The 27,686-nt window shown below is 39.3% G+C and overlaps 1 protein-coding gene across 3 annotated transcripts in view; it reads left to right on the top strand.

The window, feature by feature from the left end:
• LOC133406098 (tudor domain-containing protein 5-like) overlaps positions 1-18,762 on the top strand; it is a 25,191-nt gene extending 6,429 nt beyond the window's left edge. Inside the window, exons 3-19 of one of the 3 annotated variants that reach the window (XM_061683388.1) lie at positions 7,698-7,931; positions 8,005-8,210; positions 8,306-8,567; positions 8,750-8,880; positions 8,976-9,059; positions 9,433-9,489; positions 9,672-9,834; positions 11,712-11,854; positions 12,964-13,178; positions 13,502-13,711; positions 13,793-13,859; positions 14,216-14,416; positions 14,714-14,839; positions 15,819-15,884; positions 15,975-16,092; positions 17,412-17,521; positions 17,626-18,762. In XM_061683388.1, the coding sequence (XP_061539372.1) occupies positions 7,703-7,931; positions 8,005-8,210; positions 8,306-8,567; positions 8,750-8,880; positions 8,976-9,059; positions 9,433-9,489; positions 9,672-9,834; positions 11,712-11,854; positions 12,964-13,178; positions 13,502-13,711; positions 13,793-13,859; positions 14,216-14,416; positions 14,714-14,839; positions 15,819-15,884; positions 15,975-16,092; positions 17,412-17,512 (2,379 nt within the window). In that variant the 5' untranslated portion in view covers positions 7,698-7,702 and the 3' untranslated portion in view covers positions 17,513-17,521; positions 17,626-18,762. The other 2 variants (XM_061683387.1, XM_061683385.1) reach the window with 2 other exon arrangements.
• The last annotated feature ends 8,924 nt before the right edge of the window (positions 18,763-27,686 follow it).

Below are 27,686 nucleotides of genomic sequence, written 5' to 3'. Positions count from 1 at the left end.
ACCAATTAAAATTCTAATCATGTGTGAACTTGGGACAGAAGCAGAAGAAGGTAAGGAATTAAACATATTTGGAAACAAAGGAACTAAGACATTTGAAGTGTGAGTGTCAAGTGTTGAAGAAAAATAATGCAAAATATCCCATTGTACCTTTGTCGCAATTAGAATGTACTCCATCATTAGAAACATTTCTACTGTCGGTTGATACACAGCCCAGTTTTGTAGGAAATTAATACAAAATATCCCATTGAAGATTTACCTCAATAAGAATATATTCTGCCATCGGCCACATATAGGTTGCTACACAGCATGTTTGTTAACACTTATCCATGTGGGCAACAAACACTAGGCTATGCAGTGAGATGTTGAAGACGGGAGAAGTCACTTACCATCGATCACAGACAGTGAGGAGATAAGAATTGTCCAGACAAGTGATTTAAATCGGAAATAACGAATTACATCCATAATCATGACGGGGAACCATCCTGCTTGTCTTGAGCCTCAAAGTGTTGTCACACAGGAGACTTGTCTGATGCTGCTGCTTCCTGCAGTGTCTCATGTGTTGTCAACTCCAGAGCCACTTCAACACACACTTCTGACCCCAACTGGAGCACCATCAGGAGCCTCCAGTACGCCTGCAATAAAGAGCCTGGCGGCCAACCGCAGTCTGGGGAGGGGTTTGTTTTATTAAGATAAGCATTAAAGACAACAATTACAACTACTACTACTAATAATAAATTTTATTCATACAGTATAGGACTTTCAAATTACTTAAAGTTTTAAAAGTACAGACAATCACCACATTAAATGAATACATCACATTAAATTATTGAATTAAAATCACACAACAGTTCTGAAGAGGTGGTTTAATTTTGAGCTTTGAGTAGTTATTTGAAGGACAAGGTAAATAAGTCACGACTCATTATGATTGAAGCTTCGTTTTAAAAAGTTACGTTTACCTTTTACTTTTGATAAAATGATATTTGTGCAGTGGTCCGTTTCAATAATTAATGTATTATTAATTAATATTAATGTTGAAACTTGAGTGCGGGCGAAAATGTATTGGCTCGAGGCATTTCCATCCCAATGCAACCAGGAAGTTTGATCATGGAGGAAAGCAGCAAATACGGTTTGTTTAGTTGTATTTGTGTTACGTGCTGTATTTGAATAGGATTTAAGGTTAACGCTTATCCTGATCCTGAGTGTTGGGTAAGACATCCCATCGGCGCGTTCATTCATCATGTCAGTGTCAATAATAAGTACGAGTTCAAGTTCACCAGCACTGGACTGGAAAGGTAAAGTGTCTGTCTGTAGCTGCCAACTGGACTGGAAAGGTAAAGTGTCTGTCTGTAGCTGCCATCTGAGAAAGCAGGCTACCCCACTTACAAAGAAACAAAAGGGAACAAGTCAATCTGTCACCTGCTTCTCAAGTACTTTGTATCTTTTAGCACCTTTTTATTTTTTTACATCGTATATTGACTACCACAGATTTTAGAAACTGTGCTTTTTATGAGTGATAAATAATCCTGAAACTGTAGATACTAACAACAGCCCAAGTAGCTATTACTCATTTTAATAATCCTAGAGAATAGATTTCTTAGGGCACTGTTCTTTTCAGGCAGCACGGTGGCCGACTGTTTAGAGCGTCAGCCTCACAGTTCTGAGGACCGGGTATGGAGTTTGCATGTTCTCCCCGTGCCAGCGTGGGTGTCCTCCGGGCACTCTGGTTTCCTCCCACATCCCAAAAACATGCATTAATTGGAGAGACTAAATTGCCTGTAGGTGTGGATGTGAGTGTGAATGGTGGTTTGCGACCCTGAACTGGTTGCCTGCGATTGGCTGGCAACCAGTTCAGGGTGTACCCCGCCTCCTGCCCGATGATAGCTGGGATAGGCTCCAGCACGCCCGCGACCCTAGTGAGGAGAAGCGGTTCAGAAAATGGATGGATGGATGTTCTGTTCAGCGGCATGGCCATGCAGAATGGTGGATCTGTATGCCTTTTGTGCTGGAACAGTTTTGCTGTGCAACAGGAAAGTTTGAAATACTCAACTTTAGTTATTTTTTATTTTTTAATTGTTCTGATGTTTATTGAAAATGCAGAAAAGATGTTTTAGAATGAATAATGTGTGCAATTGTAAAGTATCTCCTTGAAAAGTGCTATAAAATTCAAATGCATTATTATGATTAGTATAAGGCATGGCATCACAGCAATCTTACTGGTCATTGTTTCAAGGCAATGCCATGACATTGTTACAATTAGCCTCTTAGAATTTAATCAATTGTTTGGAGGAGAAAATTTTTTATTGCCAATGTATACTACTGAATTAGTAGTGTAAGCGATAAAAAGATGGTTTAACCCAAATAAAATTAATAAGCTGGGGATATCTTCTAGGTTCTTTACAGCTTATGTGGATACTCAGTCTGGCCTGTTGTGTGGCTGTCCCTGCCTCGGCTTCCAGGCGCGGCTGTAACTCCACTGGAAAGCTGAGCTCGTCTCTGACAGAAAATCAAACCCAAGCACAATACAGCATGGTCAGCAGAACCCTCAAAGTGCACTGCAAATCTTTGCATACATCTACTGACAGATCAAATGGGATCAAGGTCTATTTTGAGGATAACTTTGATTTTGTAGTGGCCTTGAAAGTTGAGCTGTTTCATTCAAGTCCATTTCTCTGTGATTGTCTTAAGCAAAGTTTCAAATTTTTTTTTGTTTTAAAACTTCAGTGACACACATTCAGCTCACTCCACCCAGCGGCACACCGGAGTCAACAGCTACTTGTATCTGCTGACCATCCCATCGTCTGTGCTACAATTTATGTGTGACAGTATGCTGGACTTGAACATCCCTGATGACAGCGGACCAGACAGCAGAACCGTGGTCAGACTCTCCTTGGCCAAGCTGTACAAGTTTTCTATCGGATAGTAGCGCAGTTCCAGCCATACTAAACGCTTACATTATATATCAGCAATTCCAAAGCAGGTTGCTGTGAGAGATCATCAAGGGTGTGGTGGGAAATTATCTATCCATCCATCCTCTCTACCGCCCAGCCTCCCCAAATATTTTTGTTCATCTACCTATGCCAGCAATGTGTAGTGACAGGCAGAACAATTACATTCGGTTCAATTTGAATTGCAGAAGGTACAATATACCTGTATAGCCACCTGTTGCCATTCAGACAACAGAGTAAGTCCTGTTTTCATGTGGGCACTGTATATCAGCTTTGTGGTAAACGGGTATAAGTAAGTTGAGGCGAGATCATCATTATGCCAGTGTATTTACTTCCAGTCTACATTTTTCATTGGTCGTGTGATGTATGGTAACGCGTCAAATGAGCAGAGGTAGAAAAAAGACATGCGGAGTACTGCTATATTGATTGAAATCAGTTTTAAGAAAAATTGCAGCACTGACTGAAATGCTCATTTTATAAACAATAACATGTGCTCTAAATCCAAATAATCACTGGCAGCAACATTAGATACATCTCGTGTAAATACATAAAAAAATCATATAAGTATATTATAAAATCATAATCATTATAATGAAGTTCCACACATTACTACCGCTCACACAGTGCCAATTAAATATATTACCGATATGTGGTGCAGTATACAGTATATTGAATATATTACCGTCATATACAATACTGTAAAGTACTCGTGTGATTGAACAGATGTACTTGAATAAGTGCCTAGACTGTTGGCGATGGAGTGTATTTTTCCAGTCAGGCATTTATAGGGCAGCCAAACAAAAATTAGCGACACGAACGAACTAGCATTTTACACACACGCAACACCTGTAAAGTTGTCATTTTTCTCGGCGAACTCTTCAGTAATATCTCACCTCCTCACAAACCGACAGGTAAGCTAGCGTGTTATTTAAAAATGATAACTGTAAACAAAAAAGTGAGTCCGTCGTGTTTCGAGGTATCACGTTTTGTTACCTCGACGCCTTCTCAAGGTCGACGTATTCGGTGTGTTTTTATATACGAACACATATCAAGTACTTCTATCGTTATGTTTAGTTTTAAAATATAACATTAATCACTAATGTGAACGCAAGCCGTGGGTTTGGAAAAAATGGCGCCTGACGCAAATGTCAGCGAATCTTTGACTGAGGCGGTTATATGATGACAGTGTCGTCTATAATTAGCCACTGAACTCAGTTCAATTTACCAATAAACAGTTTGGCAACTATTGAACAGTTGGTTGAAGGTGTTTAATGCTACTCCCATCTGAAGTTTACAGTCACACTAAACATTACACAAAGAGAGTTGCATATTTTGTATTTAAAACAACATTGCTTTACCTGAGGAAAGTCCACTTCGCTAAATGCCGAAAAACAATGCAAAATGCCATTGACATGCTAACTGTTAGCATCGATAGCAGTGAAGCAACACATTTAGACACATAATTCTCACAGGCATATATTCTCTAACCTCTAAGAAAAATGACTAATATTACAGTATTTTACTGAATTACTTGCAGAAGAAGTATATTCTTCTTCGTTTGTGTCTGCATGACTGTACAGTCTGCAGTATACAGTGATCCCTCATTTTTCACGGTTAATGGAGACCAGAACCCCCCGCGAAAGGTAAAAAAGCGCGAAGTAGAATTTGTTGTTCAAAACATGCATGGTAGGTTAATTAAAGTCTCTAAATTGCCCCTAGGCGTGAATGTGAATGGTTGTTTGTTTATATGTGCCCTGCGATTGGCTGGCAACCAGTTCAGGGTGTACCCCGCCTCCTGCCCGATGATAGCTGGGATAGCCTCCAGCACTCCCGCGACCCTTGTGAGGATAAGCGGCTCAGTAAATGGATTATTGGATGGAATATTTTGTCTGAGCATCATCATTGCGATGTACGTGTGTGCAATAGACATATCGCAGGGTCTGTTGCTATGTTGGTGTACTGTAATACAGTTGTCCCGAACCATACCGATACCGGGCCGCAGAGAAAGAATGACCAATTCATATAATTTATGTTGTATTGCAATTCGTGTGTCAATGTGCTTTATTTTGAAAATTGATCGGATCGTCTCCGCCGCACCACACGTCGAGATTCGAACACTTCTGTTTCCGGTCCGAGCGGGCTGGCTAACGGCGGGAGAGCTCAAAGAACGAAATCATTTCATAAACTAATTCAGTTCATTACGTTTACCGATAAGATTTGTTCTTTTGAACAAAACGGGCGGCACGGTGGCCGACTGGTTAGAGCGTCAGCCTCACAGTTCTGAGGAGCGGGGTTCAATCCCCGGCCCCGCCTGTGTGGAGTTTGCATGTTCTCCCCGTGCCTGCGTGGGTTTTCTCCGGGCACTCCGGTTTCCTCCCACATCCCAAAAACATGCATTAATTGGAGACGCTAAATTGCCCGTAGGTGTGACTGTGAGTGTGAATGGTTGTTTGTTTGTATGTCCCCTGCGATTGGCTGGCAACCAGTTCAGGGTGTACACCGCCTCCTGCCCGATGATAGCTGAGCTAGGCTCCAGCACGCCCGCGACCCTAGTGAGGAGAAGCGGTTCAGAAAATGGATGAATGAACAAAACATATAACCAGACTATATTCTCCCAATATTTAACTGGCTTGTCCAAATGTTGTTCAGCAAACTTTAAACAAGCTTTGACATGCCTTTCTTTCAGCAATGGGGTCTTGCGTGGTGAGCTTGCATACAGACCATGGCAGCGCAGTACATTACTCACTGTTTTCCTTGTGACAACAGTACCTGCTAATTCCAGGTCTTTTTGAAGCTCTCCACAGGTGGTCCTTGGCTCTTGGACAACTCTTCTGATTATTCTTTGCACCCCTCTGTCAGAAATCTTGTGAGGAGGACCTGATCAAGGCAAATTTATGATGGTATGATTGGCTTTCCTCTTGCATATTATGGCCCCAACCATGCTCACTGGAACATTCAGAACCTTAGCTATGCGCCTGTAACCAATGCCATCGTTATGTTTTGAAACAATTAGTTTACGATGGTTTTGAGACCGCTCTTTGCTCTTACTTATCAAGAGCTGTGTCTTGACTCACACCTTGGCAATGAGACCTTTTTGTAGGCCATCAATTAGGACTGAACCAGCTGATATTCATTTGCACTGACAAGGGGATGGATTGGTGTTTGATTATTGATCAATTTTAGGTGTTGTCTTTGGTTTCCATGCCTGTTTGCACTTCCCTTTCTTCATGAGTCAATTCCTTTTCCCTTTGTCATTTTACATTTTCACACACAACTTAATTTCTGATCTTATTTGTTCTACTTTCTTTGTTTGTATGGAGTACTTGGGTTGTTACCAACATCTGATGAAATTTTCAGGTCACTAGCACCTTTGGAAGTATATTTAGTGTGAAAAATGGTGACGTGTTAAATACTTATTTCAGCCGCTGTATATGATTTGACAGTCATAACGGCCCTCTGAGGGAAAGTGTACCTGCAGTGTGGCCCGCGACAAAAATACATATAACATATCTGGACTAGAGGAATGAGATTTAGCAGCCAATGTAAGCCAAGCAGCCAATTGTCAGTTACTGTGTGTTTTTTGCGGGCTGCAGTAGTAAAGGTGGGAAGGGCCAAAGCCTCTCTCTGTACCCTTTACAGCAGGGGTGGCCAATTATTTTTCTCAGGGGGCCAAATGAGAAGTGGTTAATATTGTGGAGGCCCGCGCCCAAAATGTTAAATTAATTCTTCATCGTGGTAATTTGACTTTGTGAATGCCATTGTTTTGACAAGCTGATAATAGTACAATGTGTTGTTATGTAATGAGAAACTGAGGTTGTCTTATAAAAAAACAAATTTATTCAATAAAATTATCAAATTGTAAGCAAAATGTGAAACATTTGTAACCACTTTTGTCACATAAACACAAAAACACATTTTTGAGTTCCTTAGCTTTCTAAAATTTACATTGCCTTTGTGCTCTTAACAATTAATATATGTGACATTATGATGATCCACATACATGCCAGAAATGTAGGATTCTGGAATGGTAGCTGACTCCCACCTTGTTAACTGCTATTCAGCCTTGAGGCTAATGTTAGGCAAAGTCATTGCTGTTTTATTATTACTATTACTATTTTATTCACGTTAGGTTATTAACTAAAGCTGTTTCAGTTTTATATCCACTTGTCTACATTCAGATGGTGGCGATAGATGTTTTGAATTTTGTGGGATCGTAGTTGTTTATGATGCCCACTTTGTCATCATGTCCATCCATCCATCCATATTCTGAGCCGCTTATCCTCACAAGGGTCGCGGGAGTGCTGTAGCCAATCCCAGCTATCATCGGGCAGGAGGCGCGATGATAGCTGAACTGGTTGCCAGCCAATCGGAGAGCACATATAAACAAACAACCATTCGCACTAACATTCACACCTACGTCTTCAATTAACCTGCATCCAAAGCTTCTCTCTATTCTGTCAACTTTGCTCTCATCTTAGCACATCTAACAGGTTAGTAGTATTCAAGGATAGGATCGTTTAGGAGGATGTGTTTTGGTCTACTAGACTTTCACTTTAGCTCATCTATCTTACTTACATAGTTTACCTATTTTAGCCATCCTATCTTAGATCTGGATTTACGATCACATGATTGAATGAAAATGAGACATTAGTGGCTATGGCAAAGTGCAACTAGGGCAAAAGTGGCACCCCTAGGTGGTGTTGTTTCAGACAGCCTGTTCATGTTTTCTTGTTCTGCTCTAAATGTCTCCAGACAAGATGAACCAGGACGGCATTTTGGTAAAGCTGAAGAAGGATGTCCGCTCTTTACTGATATCCTCTAAAGTGGATTTGGACCCTGACCTACTGAGACGGGACTACAAAACTATGGTGGGCCATCCTCTGCCTCTGAAACTCCTGGGCTTCCGAAACATCATGGATATGGTAAAGGAGATGCCTGAGGTGGTGTCAGTTAATGTCAGAGAGGATGGTAGCACATTCTTGAAGGGTAAATAAGTTTTTACTTTTGATTCCTTATTTATACATCTAAATATGGAAGACTTTGCTCTTTTCCATGACAGCTGTTAGCCATGAATCCACGCGAAACATTGAGGAACTTGTAGCTAAACAGCGTAAATCCAATATAGACAAGAAAAGAAAAAATTGGCAGTTCTCTTCCTACCGCAACTGTCACCAGTCAATCCCGTTGGTTCTTCCCAGAAGAGGTGACGCTCCTCTGGCCCTTCCTCCTCAGCTGAGGGCACAGCTGCGTATCCTCCTCTCAGTGGTATAACCACGACACAGATTTTTTAAATTTTCGCTGTATCATGCCCCAAATAATATATGCTTTATTTTTTTATTTATTAAATGCTGATGTTATAGGGTCCCATGAGGTTGTCAGAACTAGGGGCCAGTTTTCTGCGATGCTTTGGCCGCACTCTACGTGTTCATGATTTTGGATTCTACTCTATTGGAGAGATGCTGGAAGCTGCTGAAGACCTAGTTCACATCCAGCAGGGCATGTTTGGCTCCATACTGACTCTGAGAGAGCAAATGCTGCCCAGACCATTTAACACACAACAGAACCTTGGAGCACCAAAGACCACAACCAAAGCGAGAGTGCCGACCCCAACAAAATCCCCAGGTATAAAAATTTATCCTTGGAGAAATTACTTTTGAAAATATTAAATTAATCTGTGCTTTGGCAATTAAATTGCTATATAAATTAATTTCAAAATGTTTTGTTTAAAAAGAGCTTAGATGATATTTTCGTTTCATAAAAAAAATTTTTTTTATAATGCTTTCTCCTTATGGCTGTCCCATCAGACACCACTGGGAGGTCTGTGCGCAAGGAGTCAACACATGTCAGTTGCAATTTGCAAGTGCTTGACAAGAACCAAGAACCTGAACCTCAGCTCTGCCAGAAAAGACAACTTTTTTGTCAGCGTTTCCTAAACGTCTGTTGCTGTATAAATCTGGATTTAGAATGTGCGTGAAGAATATGATTGATATTATGTTCATTTCATCTTTGTTGAACTATCTCTAATTTTAGCTCCAAGAGGAGTTTCAAAAGCAGATTGTTGAGAATGGAATTGCTGGGACCATAAATCACAAGCTGAAAGAGAAACTGCTAAAGGTCAGGTAACATTCTTGATAGCAAGCACATCCGCACTATTAGCAAATACATTGATGCCTTGAGATAGGACATTAATGTATTCCGTGACCATGCTCTTAATTTAAAACGTTTCCCTATTAAAATGAATAGAAATGTAATTAATCCGTTCCGGTCCCCCCAAAACACCACCAGTTTTTAAACGTATTAAATTTAAAGAAAGTAGCAGTATATTTTAAAAACGAGTTATAAAAACATAATAGATTAGAATGTCACTATATTAACTGGTTTTATGCAATTTAATCAAGCCAAGTCTTGTGCGTACGCACAGTTTCATTTTCATGCCAGTTCCTCTAAATGTGCTCTCTCTCTCTCTCTCTCTCTCGCTTTCTTTCAGGTCGTCAGTCAAAGTAGCTGTGGAATATCTGTCCACCTTCTCCCTGAAGAGTACAAGGTGAGATAATAGTTAAGTAGTGCATAAGACCATGACAGAAAAATGCTGTTGAAACCCACAAATTTGGGCAAGAACCAGTCAAATAAAGCCACACGTATGGATGCTTTCTGTGGAGGAATCAGAGTAGAACATGGTCTGCTTAGTTGTCCTATTTAGGACTATAACTATGGTTATATTCACAGAGGCTTTGGGGTGAGGACATGCCACTGAAAGAGAACGGCTTTGTCAGTGTGACTGAGCTAGTTGATGCCATGAGTGACATCTTACAACTGCAACATACAGAGAGGGACGACCGACACGACTGGATCGTTAAGAATATTCAGGGCGGTGTTCCTTTACACTCAGGTAGGGACATGGATCTTTATTGGGCAAAGACAACTTGACATATTCTGTCTCGTTGATTATTCATACATGCAAATCAGTCTCCTTTCGGCGAAATTTGCCGTTTTGAACTCAAAATGGGCCATTTACGTGAATTGTATAGATCCGATGTGTTTTTCCTGTGGAGCGGGGGTTCCGCCGTCGTCATAGGCTGTTTCGTACTCCTTGAACACTGGCACCTAGATTCATTCCATACATCCACCATCCGCACACACATGTAATTGTGAATATTACTCCGCGGCAGACTAATATGCAACCGCATCGGCCTGAGGTTCCGACTGTGCGCTCGGGACCTGCTTTGGATAAGTCACAGGAGTTGACGAGACCAGAAAAAACACTTCCGCCGCTTCTGCTGTTAAGAATTAACGGTACTTTTACTCCGTTAGAATGATCTAAATGTCGCTTGCTACTTTTATTTATTTAATTATTGCTTATCAACTATTTCGTGCGCGAAACTACGATTTCCGCATTGGGCACTGTTTGCTCCAATTCAATTTAAGCGCGAGTGACGTTTAGGTCTAGTTCACCAGTCAAACGACACAAGAAAGTCACATGACCTCACACGACGTCTTCTAATAGGTATTAACTCTATAGATAAGCCAGCCTGGCTGATCGTCGTGCCTACGTGGCCACCATGTTGGGAAGGTCGCCGTTACCATGAAGGCAACTGCGCGCTACTCTTGTTTACATTTAGATGAACAAAAACAACACCTTTCATGTATTGTAGTATTTGTCTGGCACTGTCTGCCCAAATAGCTGGATATTTAAGATCACTTTTAACTCGAGAAAACACCTTGCAGTAAATTGCAGATGTTTTGTTGTAGTTTTGACTGTGCATACACACACGGATACACACACACAAACACAGCAACATCAGACACATTTTTGTAATTTTTCTTTTTTTTCTTTTTTTTTTTAATTGACGTTCATGCTGTGGTTAAAAAAAAGTCAGACGTTACTCAGTACTTGTAATAATTTCACTGTGTACTTTTGACTCAAGTAATTTTTTGGAGGACTACTTTTTTACTTGAGTCACATTTATGCCAAGTAACAGTACTCTTGAGTACAATGTTTGGCTACTCTACCCACCTCTGGAGTGGACATGCTCTATTGCTACTCTTACGTTTGTAGCAAAGATTTTCACTGGTCTTTTGTATTTTCACGTTGAGGTGCTGCGGGTCATGAACCTGGTTGTGGTCCCAGTGGAACCGCAAACCATACGTAACATCGGCGACAAGAGTTGATCCGCTAGTACATCTTCTATTAATTAGGAAATGTGCCTACAATTATCTAATTAGTTTACGGATGTTAATGTTAAATGCATTAAGCAACGGAGCGATATTAGGGATTATGTCACAACACAGAATGAACTAACTTCAAATTCAGAAATGGCCAATAAAAACAGAAAAATATCGTACTTAATGTTTTCCTGGAGGATGCATTTGCGATTAGCCTTTGAAGTTGGTAATAGTGGAAAATGAAGTTGAAACAGACAATGATTTTGAGAATGGCACAGCTTTAAGCAGGCATCAGGTGCAGGTGGAGATGGGACTGGCTCCAGTTGGAGGCCAGATCAAAAAGGGAAAGAAATGAGGCAAATTTAATTATGATCTTAAATTTCTACATCATCATGTACTTGAGCTGTGTAAATGTTTTTCTGCATGAAGAAAATGTGTTTATTTTGCCTTATTGTACTCTTCAGAGTAATCCAGATTTCGTAATTTATGTTAAAATACAAAAAACAAATTCACCTTTTTCATGCCCTTGGTGTTTTCTTGTCTGATTATTGTAACATCATTTAGGGAGAGAAAGAGAAGCATTTTTGTATTTGTTTTTCAAAGGTGATCCTGGTATAAAGCAGTCACAGACAAGCTGTCACACTAGAGAGTCTCTTTGGGAAGTCAGAATGGGCGATGATGGTCATATCTTATCAGCGGACGTGGTGGACGTATTGACAAACAACCATTTAGTGAAGCAAGAAAGGGTAACCGTTAACATAATTTCTCATGTATAATGCGCATTTCCCCCCCAAATTGTCAAAAGTCAATAGTGTGCATTATACATAGGTAAAGGGTAAAATGGAAGACACTTTCAAATTTTATAAATGTATGCTGCCATCTTGAGGTTATGAAAAAGCTGTACACTTTCATTCCAATATGCCGCCACCACCACCTAGAGGTTATGAGAGAGGTGTACGCTTTCATTCTAATATGCCACCGCCACCTAGAGGTTACGAAAAAGGTGTAGCCTACACTTTTATTCGAATATGACAGGGGTATGTATGACTGCATATATGTACAGTTGTGCTCATAAGTTTATATACCCTATCAGAATTTATTTATTTCAATCAATCCACCATGCATGTTTTTGGGATGTGGGAAGAAACCCGGAGTGCACGGAGAAAACCCACGCAGGCATGGGGAGAACATGCAAACTCCACACAGGTGGGGCCGGGATTTGAACCCTGGTCCCCAGAACTGTGAGGCAGATGTGCTAACCAGTCGGTCACCGTTTGAATCCCATTCAAATAAAATGAAATGTGTTTTGCCTGACGCTTCATGTTTTCTTTAATGAATTGTACCCATCTTACAAATTCTGCCTGGGTAATCAAACATATGAGCGCAAATGTGTGTTTTCTCATTTACTAAATAAAAGTAGGGCTGTGAATTTCAAAATAAGACCCAATAAAAATCAAATAAAGTGCTTAACTTCAGAATAATTATTTGAAAAAACTGACAAAATAAAGATAATACTTCATGTTTGGATCATATGGGTAGAAGCTAAATCATACATTGTAAAAACGCATTATAGATGAGTAGAAGGGTTTTCCAGAATTTTGAGGTCAACTTTGGAGGTGCGTATCATACATGGGTGTGCATTATACACGAGAAATTACAGTCCCTTTTTTAAAGTGCTCTATATATGAACTTTTTTTTTTACATATTTCTGAAAAGGTAACCAAAGATGATCTTTAACAGTTGACTGAAATATAAGTTTAAAGTAAAAGAGAAAATCAGTATTACAGTATTAGAGAAAATATAACAATACTGCTCTGATTTCTCAAATTTGATACAAATATGTGTCTATCTTCAGATGTCACAGCTGTGTCCTCCCATTAAGATGCATTGCAGGGCTGTTGTGCCCCTGGATGCCCTGCAGAATCAACATCTTGAACGGCCGACGCCCCATTCTGCTTTAGAGTTGGTACAAGTCAGGGTGGAACATGTGGAGTCTCCAGGACTCTTCTACACCTGCTTCAGCGGTAGCGAGGAGGCTCAAATCTTTGAGGACATGAAGGTAGAGATGAGGTAATGACATCAGTGTCAGATTAGTAAATCTGATTTGAAGTAGGGATTGGTAAAAATATCAATTCAACAATGCAATGCAGTTTTTCTTTACACAATTAAATTTTGATTCAGCAAATCTGTTGAATCGATTGAATAAATGAATGGGGTTTGACAAAGAAAGTAGCAGTGCTGGCTTGTCTCACAATGCTGCAAAAATGCTACTTAATTAGGTATTAGTTAAATACCCTGCAAATAATAATAGTAACCATAATAAGTAAAGAAATAATGTTAAAGTATACATGCAACTTACTTTTGCAATACAGAGTTGTCATGTGTTCTTCCAGACTATGTTACTCCTCCCCTGACGTGTCAGAGCGCTACCGCCTCCCCAAGCGATTTATCCGACAAGGGCAAGTCTGCTGCGCATCGTCCAAGGACCTGTTGTTCACCCGGGGGGTGATTCACAAGGTCATTAGATCCACTGCTGTTGAGGTGTACCATGTGGACTTGGGCATGGTGACCACTATACACACTGCTGACCTGATGTTCCTCAAGTAGGTGATGTTACTACTCACAATAATACAGTATGGTTAGTAATGCTTCTGAGCTGGATGGTTTTGTCCTTATTTTCCGAGGTCATGCTTCTCCATTCTTCCAGCACAAGCTGTCCCATCATCACTCGCTGGAATTAAACCAACCTCTGTAAGCCTTGAGTCTGTCATTTCTAGTTCTACATTGTGATTATATTTGTTGTGTTATGTGCTTTACATCTTATTCACAAATTAGATTCTCTGGATTGTTTCTTCATACATTTATCTGGCATGTACTATTTATTAGGAAATAATTTTACTTCAAACCTTTCTTGAAGATTATGATACACAGTTCTCTTTTTATAGGCACTGACTGTTCAGTTAATTGAATTGGATTGAAACCCAAAGTGGTTTGGTCTTATTTTGTTACAAGATGAATGCAAAATACACATACCACATTGCATACGATAATGAATAGGAAGTATCAAGCTGCAGGTGGCTCACATTGACTTGGATTTGTCTTTGCAGGGTGCCTGGACTTCCGATGCCATTGCTTCATTTGTCAATCTTTGCTATAATCATCCCCTTGTAGGCGCTTTGTTTTGCTACACTGGAGATGTGCTCCAGGTCTACCTTTGTGATACCCACACTGACAAGGACATCTACATCCACTGTGTCCTCCTCAGCCAGGGCCACGGGGAGGCCTGCAGCCCCTCAGCCAGTGCAGCAGTAAGTCCTTTAAACAATGCTGAATCATATGCAGTTGCACCACGGCATCTGTTTTTTTTTTTTTTTACACTTGCAGCTGGCTGTTTGGCAAATGAATTTAATAGCATGCCCAAGGTATAGCAGCTCAAACCTTTTTAGGAGATAACATTAAATGTAGACTGTATTACTTGAGTTTCTGTAGCCTGTCAGTCAGGTTGACATGTAGAAATGTACCATTTGTAAAATTGTATTGTCGACTATGATATAATGTGTTAATAATATTCCTGCCCATAAATTCACATCTTATGTCTTGCCCAGTTGTGTGTTCAGGTCAGCCCTGTAAGTCTATACCTGGGGGAGGGCACATTTGAACTGCCAGATGTTGAAGAGGAGACCACTCAGTCAGCAGAAACACTTGAACAGTCAGTGTTTGACACAGTGAGGGTAATCCTTATTCACACTACTTTGCACAGTTGGGTTCAGCAGACTGTGTGTTTCAAAAATGCAAGCTCAGAAATCTCGAAAAACAGCTGAATTACAATTAGAGATGGTCGATTGGCAGTTTATCTGTCAGGATGATTTTTTTAAATTGCTTTTTTAGAGCTGCTTTAGTTTCATGTGTGTCCCCACTGACAGCATTGATTTGGCCAACAAAATTGCTGGGAACAAAGAGGAGCTACATCGTTACAAGACAATGCCTGTTTTTTTTTTTTTTTTTTTTTTTTTCTCTTTGTATTTATTGCAAGCCAACATTTTGGTTAAAAGTGAACCTCAAGTGAAGTGAGACTAAAAAAGGAAAGCCACAGTTGGCAATGCACTTTCAGCTGTTTGAGTAGTACAAACAGTTAAACACACAAATAAAAAATAAGAACACTCACAACTGTGTAAGGCTCTAGGCTCATGTCTGTATTGTGTTTTCCAGCTGATAAATCACATCTATAGTCCTCTGCAAGATTCTGTTGTTAAATCTACTTTAGCAGGTCATCTCAATAAAATAGAATAAATATATTCAAATTTACTGAAAAGTACCTGGATATAATAAAACTCTCTAGCTCAAAGACTGTTGGCCAGGTTGGCATTCCAATTGTAAATCAGTTCTCAATTGCCTCACTTGGATAAAGGGTTAGGATTTAAAGGTATCAAAATATTTGAAATTTAGATTAAGATATAAAATAAGACATTAACTTGAAAGCTTGAAGTACCAGCATGTTTTAGATCCAGTAGCTGTCAGTATATTTATTATTTATATATATTTATATACTATAAATATATATATTTATAGTGTATTGTTGAAAATGGTTGAAAATTATTTGCAAATCATTATTTTCTGTTTTTATTCACATTTTTACACAATATCCCATTTTTATTGGAATTGGGCTTTATTTGATTATGCTTGCTTACATCGTTATTTTTTGTGTTGCAGTTTGAAGCTGAGGAGTTGCCTGCCTTGGAGTTTATTGAGGACGACGAGATCAGCACCTATATCCAGGTACTACGTAACTGTTTTCATCTAAAGGCACCAGTCAAATTCATGCAGATGTTTTCAGACCCACGGTAACTACCTTTTTACTCTCTTTAGAATCCTTCACCGACACTTATAGAAGAGAAACTGGAGTTTGATGGCACTGACTCATGTACAGTTATTCCATTCCCTGTCCAGAGGACACACGAGAAAATCCACAACAAATTCTTTCAGGGTACACACACACACACACACAAAAGTTATGTGTTTCAATCAACAGTGAACCGTGGATGGTAGCATAAAAAAATAAAACAGTAAATTCTTTTTATTATAATTATCTTTGCCATTTTGACCATTTTCTTGGCCATCTCAATGTCTCCTTGATGGTTTTGTCCAATTTCCACGATAATAAAACTAACCCTAACCTCCAAACACCCTACCAGGGTACAGCTCAAAGATTAAAAGCATGTTAATGACTGACCAAACAAGTCGACATACCTCATCAATTCCTGAGGCAGTGAAGAAGATAACCACTTGCATATATCTGCAGCTCCCTGTACTGCTCGTGACTGAACACCAGGTGTCGCTTGTGTTCACCAAAGGTTTCTCCCCACAAGTGTTTGGTCTTGTAAGGACGCTCTAAAGCGCGTTTGTTAAAATTGTACTGCAGCTCACTCTTCTGGAACGTGGCACAATAAGCACCACATTTCTGTCAAAGAAAGTACATTTGTAATTGATGAGAGACGTACACAAACAACAACATATTGGCATTGGAGTACATGTTATATTAAGCAATCTGCATCGACAATGTTTCTATTTTTCATTTATTTACATTTTATAATGGTCCGTATTAACTTGTACTATCAGAGAGGTTCATTATGCATTAAGTTACACTATACTGTAGGATATTTACAGAATTACAGAAGTACACACACACACACACGCAGACAGTCATTTGTATCAAAGGACATAGCAGATTGAGTAATGAATGGTTTTGTATAGTTTGGTAGCTGATTGATAATGATAGATCTCTGCAGCTGGACAGTATTGACCTCTTTTGCCAAGTATGATATATTAACCAGCTTTTCATTATGTAACAGTCGTCTGCTTTTCATGGTAACGTACTAGCACATTTACTACTAGTGGCAAAGAAAACCATATATGCCCACATTTGTTTTTGTACTTCTTTTCTAATTCAATTATAATATGACCTTCATTTACCTGCGCACATCAAAGCCTTGCATAAAATTAGTGTGCCTATGGTTGTATTAACATTGATTTCTATCATGCTGCCTGCAGTACCTGTACTAAAAACCTGACACAGAATGAACTGGAGCTGCGATATCAAAGCTCTTTGAGCCAACAAGCCTAATGCTGAGTTCATCCTGCCCTTGATACTCACAGATTTTGACAGTAGCTTGAGGCAAAATTAACTTGGAGCAGTTGTGAACCTTTGTTACATTGCATTGCATAGCATTACAAATGAGTGTTTTTAAGTGTGCATGTGTTTGCACAGAAATATATGAATAGTAATTGCAAACACCCTTCTTACAGGAGCAAATCTGAGGGAAGGAACACATTTGAGCTGGTACTCTGGCAGCCTTCTGCCTCAACCGAATGGGTTGAGAATTAAAGAGAGGAAAGGTGGAATGTAGGAATGGAAGGTAAGAGCCTTACAAGCAGCAGTTGTGATAATTCTAAGACTGAACAATGTAAACACAAACAACAAAAGAGTATATAGCATTAATAATTCACTGTATATTAACAGGTTGCGAACAGATGAAGACGAGGAGAGAGGAGCTTGTTGCAATGTGACATTTATTCTGACTTTTACATTCCAATGATGTCCAATACTGCATTTCTTGTTCTGTTTGCATTTTGCAGTGGTGCAGCTCTTATGCTGGATGTTCTTTCGTTAAGTGTTCTGTATCCAGTAGATATACGACGTCAAACGTTATGTAAAGAAAAAAAGAAGAAGCTAAGATAAATGGGTGGTGATCTTTGACACATCCAAAGTGAAAAGTCACTTCTGTATTTCTACATACATTTAAGTGAACTTGATTTTGGAGGAAATGGCAATAATTTACTTGAGCGTGCATGGCCTCATACTAATACTTTTGAAACGTTTTGGATCAATATATCAGTGGAGGCAGTGTTCCCAGTGCATTTTCATGTATGGAAATCAAAAATTTAAAGCTTTACTCACTTTTTTTTAATATCTTGAATATGTGAGGGTGCAATAAAATCTCATGCCTATCTAAGTATTTTGGAACAAAATGTGCTGCCCACTGTCAGAAAGCGGATGAGTCCTCCTAACAGGATAATGGCCCAAAACGCACAGCTAAAAGCACCCAATAATTGCTAGGAGCAAAACATTGGACTATTCTGAAATGGCCTTCTAAGTGCTGACAACATTTTGTTAGACCACAAAAGTAAAGCAATGCCAATTAATCTCATTTTTTACATTAGAAAACCTTGTTTGTTTTTGATGCATGTACTGCATATTAACTAGTACCAAAGGTTAGGAGATGACGTTATTCCTCCTGTTGTAGATGGTGGCCTTCTTGGCAGTCACACTCTTGGCTCTCACTTACCAATCTTCTTCCTATCTTTTTTTATACATTTGCAGAGGACTTCCAGTTCTTGGTGATATAACGGTTGTCCCCTTGCCTCTGTTCCCTTATACCCCCTCAGCTTTGTCTGGAAGTTTCGCAGTAATCCGAAAGCAGGCTAGCATCTCCAACAACTAGTTGCAGTTCAACTACATAAGCATGTCCCTACATTTTACTGCTACTGTATGCAGGAGTGGCGGCACGGTGGAGGATTGGTTAGAGCGTCTGCCTCACAGTTCTGAGGACCGGGGTTCAATCCCCATCCCCGCCTGTGTGGAGTTTGCATGTTCTCCCCGTGCCTGCGTGGGTTTTCTCCGGGCACTCCGGTTTCTTCCCACATCCCAAAAACATGCATGGTAGGTTAATTGACTACTCTAAATTGCCCGTAGGTGTGAATGCTGAGTGCAAATGGTTGTTTGTTTGTATGTGCCCTGCGATTGGCTGGCAACCAGTTCAGATTGTACCCCGCCTCCTGCCCGATGACAGTTGGGATAGGGTCCAGCACTCCCGCGACCCTAGTGAGGAGAAGCGGCTCAGAAAATGGATGGATGAATGCGGGGGGGGGTAATGGTCGTCACATTTAGTCCACTATCAATTGACCGAAGGTTGCACATTATAAAACACAAATGCACATTTATGTATTTAACCTTTAACAGTGTAAGGCAATTGAGAAATGTTTCTCATTTACAAATTTCAAACAAACATATTGTCTGCTGACCTGAATGTTATTTTATAGTTTGGTATTTTTACCAGCTTTATAAACTTCTAAAATGTACTTTACAAAGTGCTAAATTTGTTTAGAGTGTTTGCATACGTTTATGTTCAGACTAATAGTAGTGGGAGTAAAGCAGTAAAGCCCAAAATCTTTATATTTATTTGCATACAGGAAAAGGCATGAGGAACACTGCACAGTTTGCAATTTGGTCAGTTTTGTATTTTTTCACAAATTGATACTATTGGTAAGTCCCCATGGGGGTTTGTTATTTTTGGTCTGTTAATTTTGACAATTTATTGACCTATCTAAGGCCTGCCGCACACTGCACGATTCGGTTGAATCCGATTGGACCGGACCATCTCATTAAAAAAAAGAGTTGCTGACGCATCCCTGCACATTGAGCAATTAAATATAGACCCCCTGAACAGCGAGCCTGTACAGGCATTTGACACTTGTATGTACATTATATTATGCTTCATCACATTTATTCAACTATAAAAAGATAGACTAATAGTTAAGGAAGAAGTGGGTGGCTAAAGATAGTGAACGTGGGCGAGAATAAAAGCGAGAGTGTGGATATTTTAAGAGCCTCACCGACTCCTCATTTTAACGTACTGAGCGTGATATGTACAGCTCGCCTACATTTTGGTCACAAGCTTCGCTTTTTCATCCACAGACACATTATACATTATGAATATAGTTAAGTATTGATGTAAAACAATATTTGATATATATACTGTACTACAATTATTTGGTTTGGGGTGGCACGGAGACTTTGGCGTCTCTCTAGCTTAAAACCTGTAAATGTATTTTTCATGTGGGAAAAGGCACATGTCCATTTTGATTGCCTGTAATCTGCAACGCAGCGACGGTGATTTAAATTTTAGATCGCGGCAAAACCAGTGGCCAACTGATCGGTTACTAATGAAAACAGTTGCCAAACCACGCCAACTATGTGACAGTTCAGCCTGATTCGGTCACGTCAATCGGTGTGCAGGAGCAAGTGTTAAAATTGAAAATATTATAAGCAGTTATAGGCTCCTGAATAACAGGACTGTTACATTTTCCTCAAATGCCCTTGTTAAACTATTGTAAATGTGCCCTTATAAATTCAAGATTAAACACATTTGTCTTTATTCTGTATCTTGCATTATTGCATTTGAAATTACTTGTAAGACATTGAGAAACAGAGAGGCTTTGGTTGATTTAACTGGGGTGGCTTATGTCTACGGGAGCTTTGAGATCCAGCTAAATTGGGCATTCTGGTGACACCTTTCTGGAATCAGCATAAGAAAAAGAAATGCTTTGTCAATTACTGCATCAAGGTACAGTAATCCCTCGTTTTTCGCTGGGGTTAGGTTCCGGACCACCCCCGTAATAGGTGAAATTCGCAAAGTAGCGAGACATATTGTTTTGACTATTTATATTTATATATATATATGTATTCAGAGCTGCGAATGTTACGGAACGTGCGTATTTTGTTACGGAAATCACTGAACGTTTCCCTATTATGGCTGTAACACTGATTGTTCCAGATATTAAAAAATAAATAAAAAATCCAGCGTCTGACATTACCGGCGCCTCCACATTGAACAGCTGCGAGGTGCACGTTATTCTATTACGCCCCTCGGCTGCCAAGCCGCGGAGGCGAGAGTTCTCTTTGCGTCCGATGTCAATCCATTGTAAGTCACTGATCATCGCCTCCATGGTAGGGAATAAGCTACACTTCTTAACATGTTTCTTCCAAAAGTGTCAAAAAGGGAGCATGAGGAGTGGATAGGCGAAGACGCATGCTAATTGATAAGCTATCGTTACAAGCAGTCGCAAAACATTGAAATAAGTGATTTGGTGAAACAATACACTTTTCACATAGGTCTGGCTAGGAACCGCGTTTTCGCGGATAGTAACCAACTTTGAACAAAACATAACAGGCCAATTAATACGTGTTTCGAGTTATACAATAATACACGTCTACACAGGACGCTGCGTTTGAACCGGAAATGAATTAGTATATTACTGCACACATCACTTCAGAACATAAATGTTCTTGACAAAATTTTGAAAATGTGAAATTTGGACACATTGTTCTGGAAGTGAATTTTTATTGGTTGGCAGTTCTGCATATTTTAAAGCTGTATGTACCTCCCCCAAACTTAATTTTCCCTACACTCCTATTAACCTCTACTTTACTCTTATAAACAGTTTTTTGCTCAAGGTATGAAGTATTATCCATGTTTTATTAAGTTTTTCAAAGAAATATTCTGCACTGTGCGCACATAAAATCCCCGTGTCAGGACAGTCCACGCTTAAATCTTAACATTGCTTAATGTCACAAAAATACGACCAGTCGTCACCAAAATATATGTGAACATTTTTAATTATCCCCCCTTCCCCGTATGAAATTATCGGAATGGAATCCATATTTTCTATTTCATGGATGTTAAGCGTGTTCCTTCCCATTGTCGCTCGCTTTGTGTTGCTTAATGTCACCATCATTTATGTGGGCATCTCGAATTATGCACCCTACCCCATCTGAAAATATCAGCACTGTTTTTATTTTATGGGTATTAAGAGTTTTCCTTCCCATAGGCGATCACTATACGTCGCTAAATGTCACAAAACTGAGAACAAAATTTATGCGAACATCTCAAATTATGAGCCCTTAACCATTTGAAAATATCAGAACCAAATCCCTAATAATTTGGATTTTATATCAATATTACAAAACTTACCATTATAGAAATTTGTAACCTTAGACATATCATATTACAATAAAAGTACACCTTTTTCACAACCCCTGGGTATCTGTATCCATATAAAGTATACAATATATATATATATATATATATATATATATTTTTTTTTCATTTTCCTTATATCAATGTATAATGCGCTCAGTCGACTTTTTTTTTGGGGGGGGGGGGGGAATGCGCAATATACACAAGAAATTACAGTATATGTTGTAATGAATTTTTATTTTGTTTTTTTGACAGTTTCAGTGTTTTAAGATAGGAAGCATTTATTTTACCACAAATAATTACGGCATACACTCATAATCCCCTGTGGCGAATTATGCAGATTATGAATATGGAAAAAAATATGCACTGAATCCACAATAGGTGAACCATGGTAAAGCGAGGGATCACTGTACACCTGCTCCCTGCTGCAGATTCATTGCTTCTGAAATGAATAATACATTATTGTACTCTGCAGTCACGCTAAATCTGGAACTCGTGCATTGAACCTGAAGGTAAACTAGTACGTACTTTGTTTCAGCATAACAGCGATAAAGAAAATGTGATCTCATGGACACTGCCACACATATTTCAGAGTTAGCTATTTATTTCATTTTTACTGGCAATCATACACTGCAGCTTCCAGTACTAGATGAGGCTAACCTGTGCCCAGTTTGACGAGATGTTGGCTCGAATCGGTCCCAGGATTTCCCTACAAACTACTAAACTCTCGGCGTTCCATCTCAGCTACGGAGCACCTGTCCATTTGTCTCCGGTGAGTGGCAGTTTTGTGTAATTAATTGGTGTGTCACAAAAAAATAATATTCTCTATATCGACAGAGTCACACACTGCAGGTTTACTACAGTGCTAATAAATTATCAAAAATGATGTTGCAATAACTACATCATGCTGCCAAATTGTAAAAAGCAATGGATTGATGAAAGAAATGGCATGAATGAGGCCGGATCGATCCGATTGTCTGATCAACAGTCCTACACATCTATGAACTGTGTAACTTTAACATTATATAAGGTTACTGATTTATTATTTTGAAAGCAGCGATATATATCCCTGTTAAGAAAATGCTACAACCACTACCAACATGTTTTATGTATTTGTTTGCTGTACCATATTCAATATATTTATGTACGCTCATGATGTAGTTATTGCAACATCATTTTGACTCTTGTTATAACAAGACACTACACTTCTTTTCCCCCCCCCCCCTTAATCCTGACTGTCTGACATGAAAAGACTCACCGGTTCCTGTTTTGGGCCAATTGGGATTTCCAAAACTATTTGCTAAATACTGGAATAATGAGGATATGAGGTCTTTTAAAGCTATGTAAAGTAGACAATACAGTCATGGTTCCGTGAGCTGCCAGTGTTTTTAGCCATTATTGTAAATGATTATCAGCGTGTTATGAATCTAGACTACTACAGTATCGTCAATACAACTGGTCAATTTCAAGGTTTTATGTGCCGCAGATACTCATTCAGGACATTGGCAAACATTTTCTGTGTCGAGGGCTCCAGGATATTCCCTGATGTGGCAACAGCCATTTGGGACTGCCTCGTGGATGACTTCATGGCTGTGCCCACCACAGAGGAGTGGAAGAAAATTTGCTTCGAGGTTTGAGGAGCAGTGGGATTTTCCTCTCTGCTGTGGAACACTGGACGGGAAACACCTCCAAGCCCCTGTCAACCCCAGATCCTAGTTGTACAATTTAAGAGCCACCCACACGTACTTCAAAATTCCTACAATATTACTTTATCAGTACCTAAATTGTTGCACCTGTTTGTATAAACAATGTCAACAATTCATTTGCAAATCATAATAAACGTTGTCTGCCGATATATTTTATACACAAAATATTGTTTCATAATTTAATTGATTGTATTATATTGTGAGGCAATAAAGCATCACTTTTGAAATAGCTACAGTGTAAAATGCATAGACTGCATTTAGCAAGTAACCAAGCAAAACTGTTTGTACATGGTAGTAAAATACTGAAATAAACCTGACAACGTGACATCATGACATAAGGTAAGGCACATAAGATTGTTTAGGTATGTATGACATAAGCTAAGGAACATAAGGTTGTTTACGTATGTAAGATCTATTTTTGTCTGAAAAATGTAAAAGACAAAAGTTAAAGTGGATTAAAAAAATAACATCCATCGATAACAAAATAACTTTAAAAAAAAAAAAAAAGTATAAAAGGCTGAATCTTGAAAAGATTGCCACCTGGACATTATTGATCTAATTGGTCCAAATTTAGAGTAAATGTTCAGTTCATACGTTAATTCATGAATTTGAAATTTTACATATTCCTTCCACTCTAGTGGCAATCTTTTTGAACAGCGTATCCTTGCAGTGAGGTTGCGGTGGAGGAAGGTTTGTACGCTCCTTCAAGAGACGGAGAAGATACTCAATTCCTCTGCTCCGTTTACATTTTCCTGTATGGAATGCAAACATTTTGTGATATAAAGCAATTTATAACGGTTATAGGTACCTTTCATGTCACTTAATGTCACCCACACTGAGTTAAAACTATACATTTAATACATTAACAATAAAATACAGCAACATAGTACACAAGAATCAATAATAGATAAGTAGTTATACCCAAACCAGTTATAATGACTATAACCTAAAATATTGAAATATTAGCCCAGACAAAAAATAAAAAATTAACCCAAAAGGAAAAGGACAGAATACAGTACTACTCATTGTGAAAAGAATACCATAATTGCTTCTACAGGTAGTAAGTACATTTGTACCCGATATGATTCAATCCAAATGTTTTATGTCCATACCTCCAGGCAGTCCTTGAGATGGGGCAGAGCCACACTCCTCCTGTTCCCCCTCATCTGTCCAATAAGGTCCATCTGTAAATAGAAATAAAGTGTGTATCTGCATAATCAGGTGACTGGTGGTTGCGCTCAAGATTTGGCTAATGCTATTGCTATCTTGGTTCGCAGTTCAACAGCTGTAAACAAGTAAATGAATACATACACTTACCAGGTATGCCAGCTTTCTTTCTTTCTTCCTTCATGATTTTCCAAGCCTGCTCCTTACTGGTATCACACTTTTACAGTATATGTATGCCATGTACAGTAGTACATGTACTAAATCACACACGCAGGCCACTATTTGAACATCAATGTGTAACATTTTGTTTGTCATGGTGTATGTGGAGGGCGGGCCTGGTCAGGCAGACACACACTTAACCTTATTTAGGGGAAGAGAGTAATGTATTTGCAAGCCGATTAATGTGTGTGCGGACGGAAGCCAGCAGATGTGATTGCTTTGAGCTGTAGTCATATAAAACCAGGAAGAAGGCCTACTACTTAAGGTTTTTGGAGCAAATGTTTTGTTGCTTTGCTCAATCTCCATTTCTACTATTTTTCTGAGAAGTTGGCCAACAACACATTAATAGGGCTAATCAAAGGTTTTCGCACATCCTGAAAAAGTCTGTGTTTAACTGTGACATAGTTTTGCCAAAATACCCCAAGGATGAAGAATAGGATCATAAAAAAAAAAAAAACATTTTATGTAGGCTTTACACAATCAGAATTTTTGGGGCCGATCAGCAAGTTTAAAAAAAACGATAACCTATCACCGATCCGATCACAAGATGGATCAATGTGTCTATTTACATGACTTGTTCATTTATTATATATATTTGTGTACTGTATACTGAGTATCTTCAAGCATTCTCAAGCATTTGAGACAGAAATTCAACATCAGTGACCTCTAGGGGTCATTCAAGGATTGGCCACTGACATTAGTTTAGGTCAAATCAACATTACAACATGACAGAAATAATGGGTGCTAACTTACTGTACAACCCCAATTCCAATGAAGTTGGGACGTTGTGTTAAATATAGATAACAGAATACAACGATTTGCAAATCATGTTCAACCTATATTTAATTGAATACACTACAAAGACAAGATATTTAATGTTCAAACCGACAAACTTTATTATTGTTCCCAAATAATCATGAACTTTGAATTTTATGGCTGCAACACGTTCCAAAAAAGCTGGGACAGTTGGCAAAAAAGACTGAGAAAGTTGAGGAATGCTCATCAAACACCTGTTTGGAACATCCCACAGGTGAACAGGCTAATTGGGAACAAGTGGGTGCCATGATTGGGTATAAAAGGAGCTTCCCTGAATTGCTCAGTCATTCACAAGCAAAGATGGGGCGAGGTTCACCTCTTTGTGAACAAGTCCGTGAGAAAATAGTCGAACAGTTAGTCCGTGAGAAAATAGTCGAACAGTTTAAGGACAATGTTCCTCAATGTACAATTGCAAGGAATTTAGGGATTTCATCATCTACGGTCCATAATATCATCAAAAGGTTCAGAGAATCTGGAGAAATCACTGCATGTAAGCGGCAAGACCGAAAAACAACGTTGAATGCCCGTGACCATCGATCCCTGCATCAAAAACCGACATCAATGTGTAAAGGATATCACCACATGGGCTTAGGAACACTTCAGAAAGCCAATGTCAGTAAATACAGTTTGGCGCTACATCCGTAAGTGCAAGTTAAAACTTAATATGCAAAGCAAAAGCCACATTTCAAATTGTTTTGGAAATTGTGGACGTCGTGTCATCTGGGCCAAACAGGAAAAGAACCATCCGGACAGTTATGGACGCAAAGTTCAAAAGCCAGCATCTGTGGTGGTATGGGGCTGTGTTAGTGACAATGGCATGGGTAACTTACACATCTGTGAAGGCACCATTAATGCTGAAAGGTACATACAGGTTTTGGAGAAACATATGCTGCCATCCAAGTAACATCTTTTTCATGGACGCCCCTGCTTATTTCAGCAAGACAATGCCAAACCGCATTCTGCACGTTACAACATCGTGGCTTCGTAGTAACAGAGTGCGGGTACTAGACTGGCCTGCCTGCAGTCCAGACCTGTCTCCCATTGAAAATGTGTGGCGCATAATGAAGCGCAAAATACGACAAAAAAAACTTTATTGGCCGTCAGATAGTGACAGTGCAACGCCACAAGAGACGTGACAAGGCTAAGAATAAACTAGCTTTTGGATTCATACGCGACGGCGACACGGAGTAAAGCTCTTTTGCGGAGCGGTGACGTCATTGATCGGATCGGCAAATTATGACATGAAAGCAGACAGCATAGCTGACTTTAATGTAGTGTTTCATCCATCTGTGCGCAGATTTAAAATGAGTAGTGCTAATGTAACCATCGGTTGTATAATTTCACACATCGATTTGTATAGAAACAAGTGCATTTTCAATATGTCCTGTTTAATAGGAGACTATTGGTGGTCTGCTCAATTATGACTAAGATAGCTTTATTCAGTAGAAAATAGCAAAACTGTTTGAAAGGGAGGAAAAACATCAAAAGTGACACAACTGTTGTCCATCAACTATACAGTCGGTACCTATTCTGTCTACTGCAGGATGTGGCCTATCGTTTGCCAGCCGCATCCAACTGCAGCTGAGCACCGGTCCCAGTTAATATGCAATCGCACACCCTGACACTTCCATTAAAAGCGTGTTTATGGCAGCCGCAAATAATCGATATGCAGATATGACGGCCCGTCCACATTGCGTCATTGTGCAGTGCGCTCACAATACAGACCGTGTGCACCGTCTCACTCATTGTATGGCATTCTCCCTACAATCATTTTGAATGGTATGATTAAAAATAGAGAATACAAGTGTATTACAGGACACCTTATTGTTTACACTTGTGTAAGCGTTTATACAAAT

The sequence above is a fragment of the Phycodurus eques genome, chromosome 8 (assembly GCF_024500275.1).
Source record: "Phycodurus eques isolate BA_2022a chromosome 8, UOR_Pequ_1.1, whole genome shotgun sequence".
NCBI lineage: Eukaryota > Metazoa > Chordata > Actinopteri > Syngnathiformes > Syngnathidae > Phycodurus > Phycodurus eques.
Note: the sequence above shows the minus strand (reverse complement) of the source record. Positions and strands in the feature narration are given on the sequence as shown.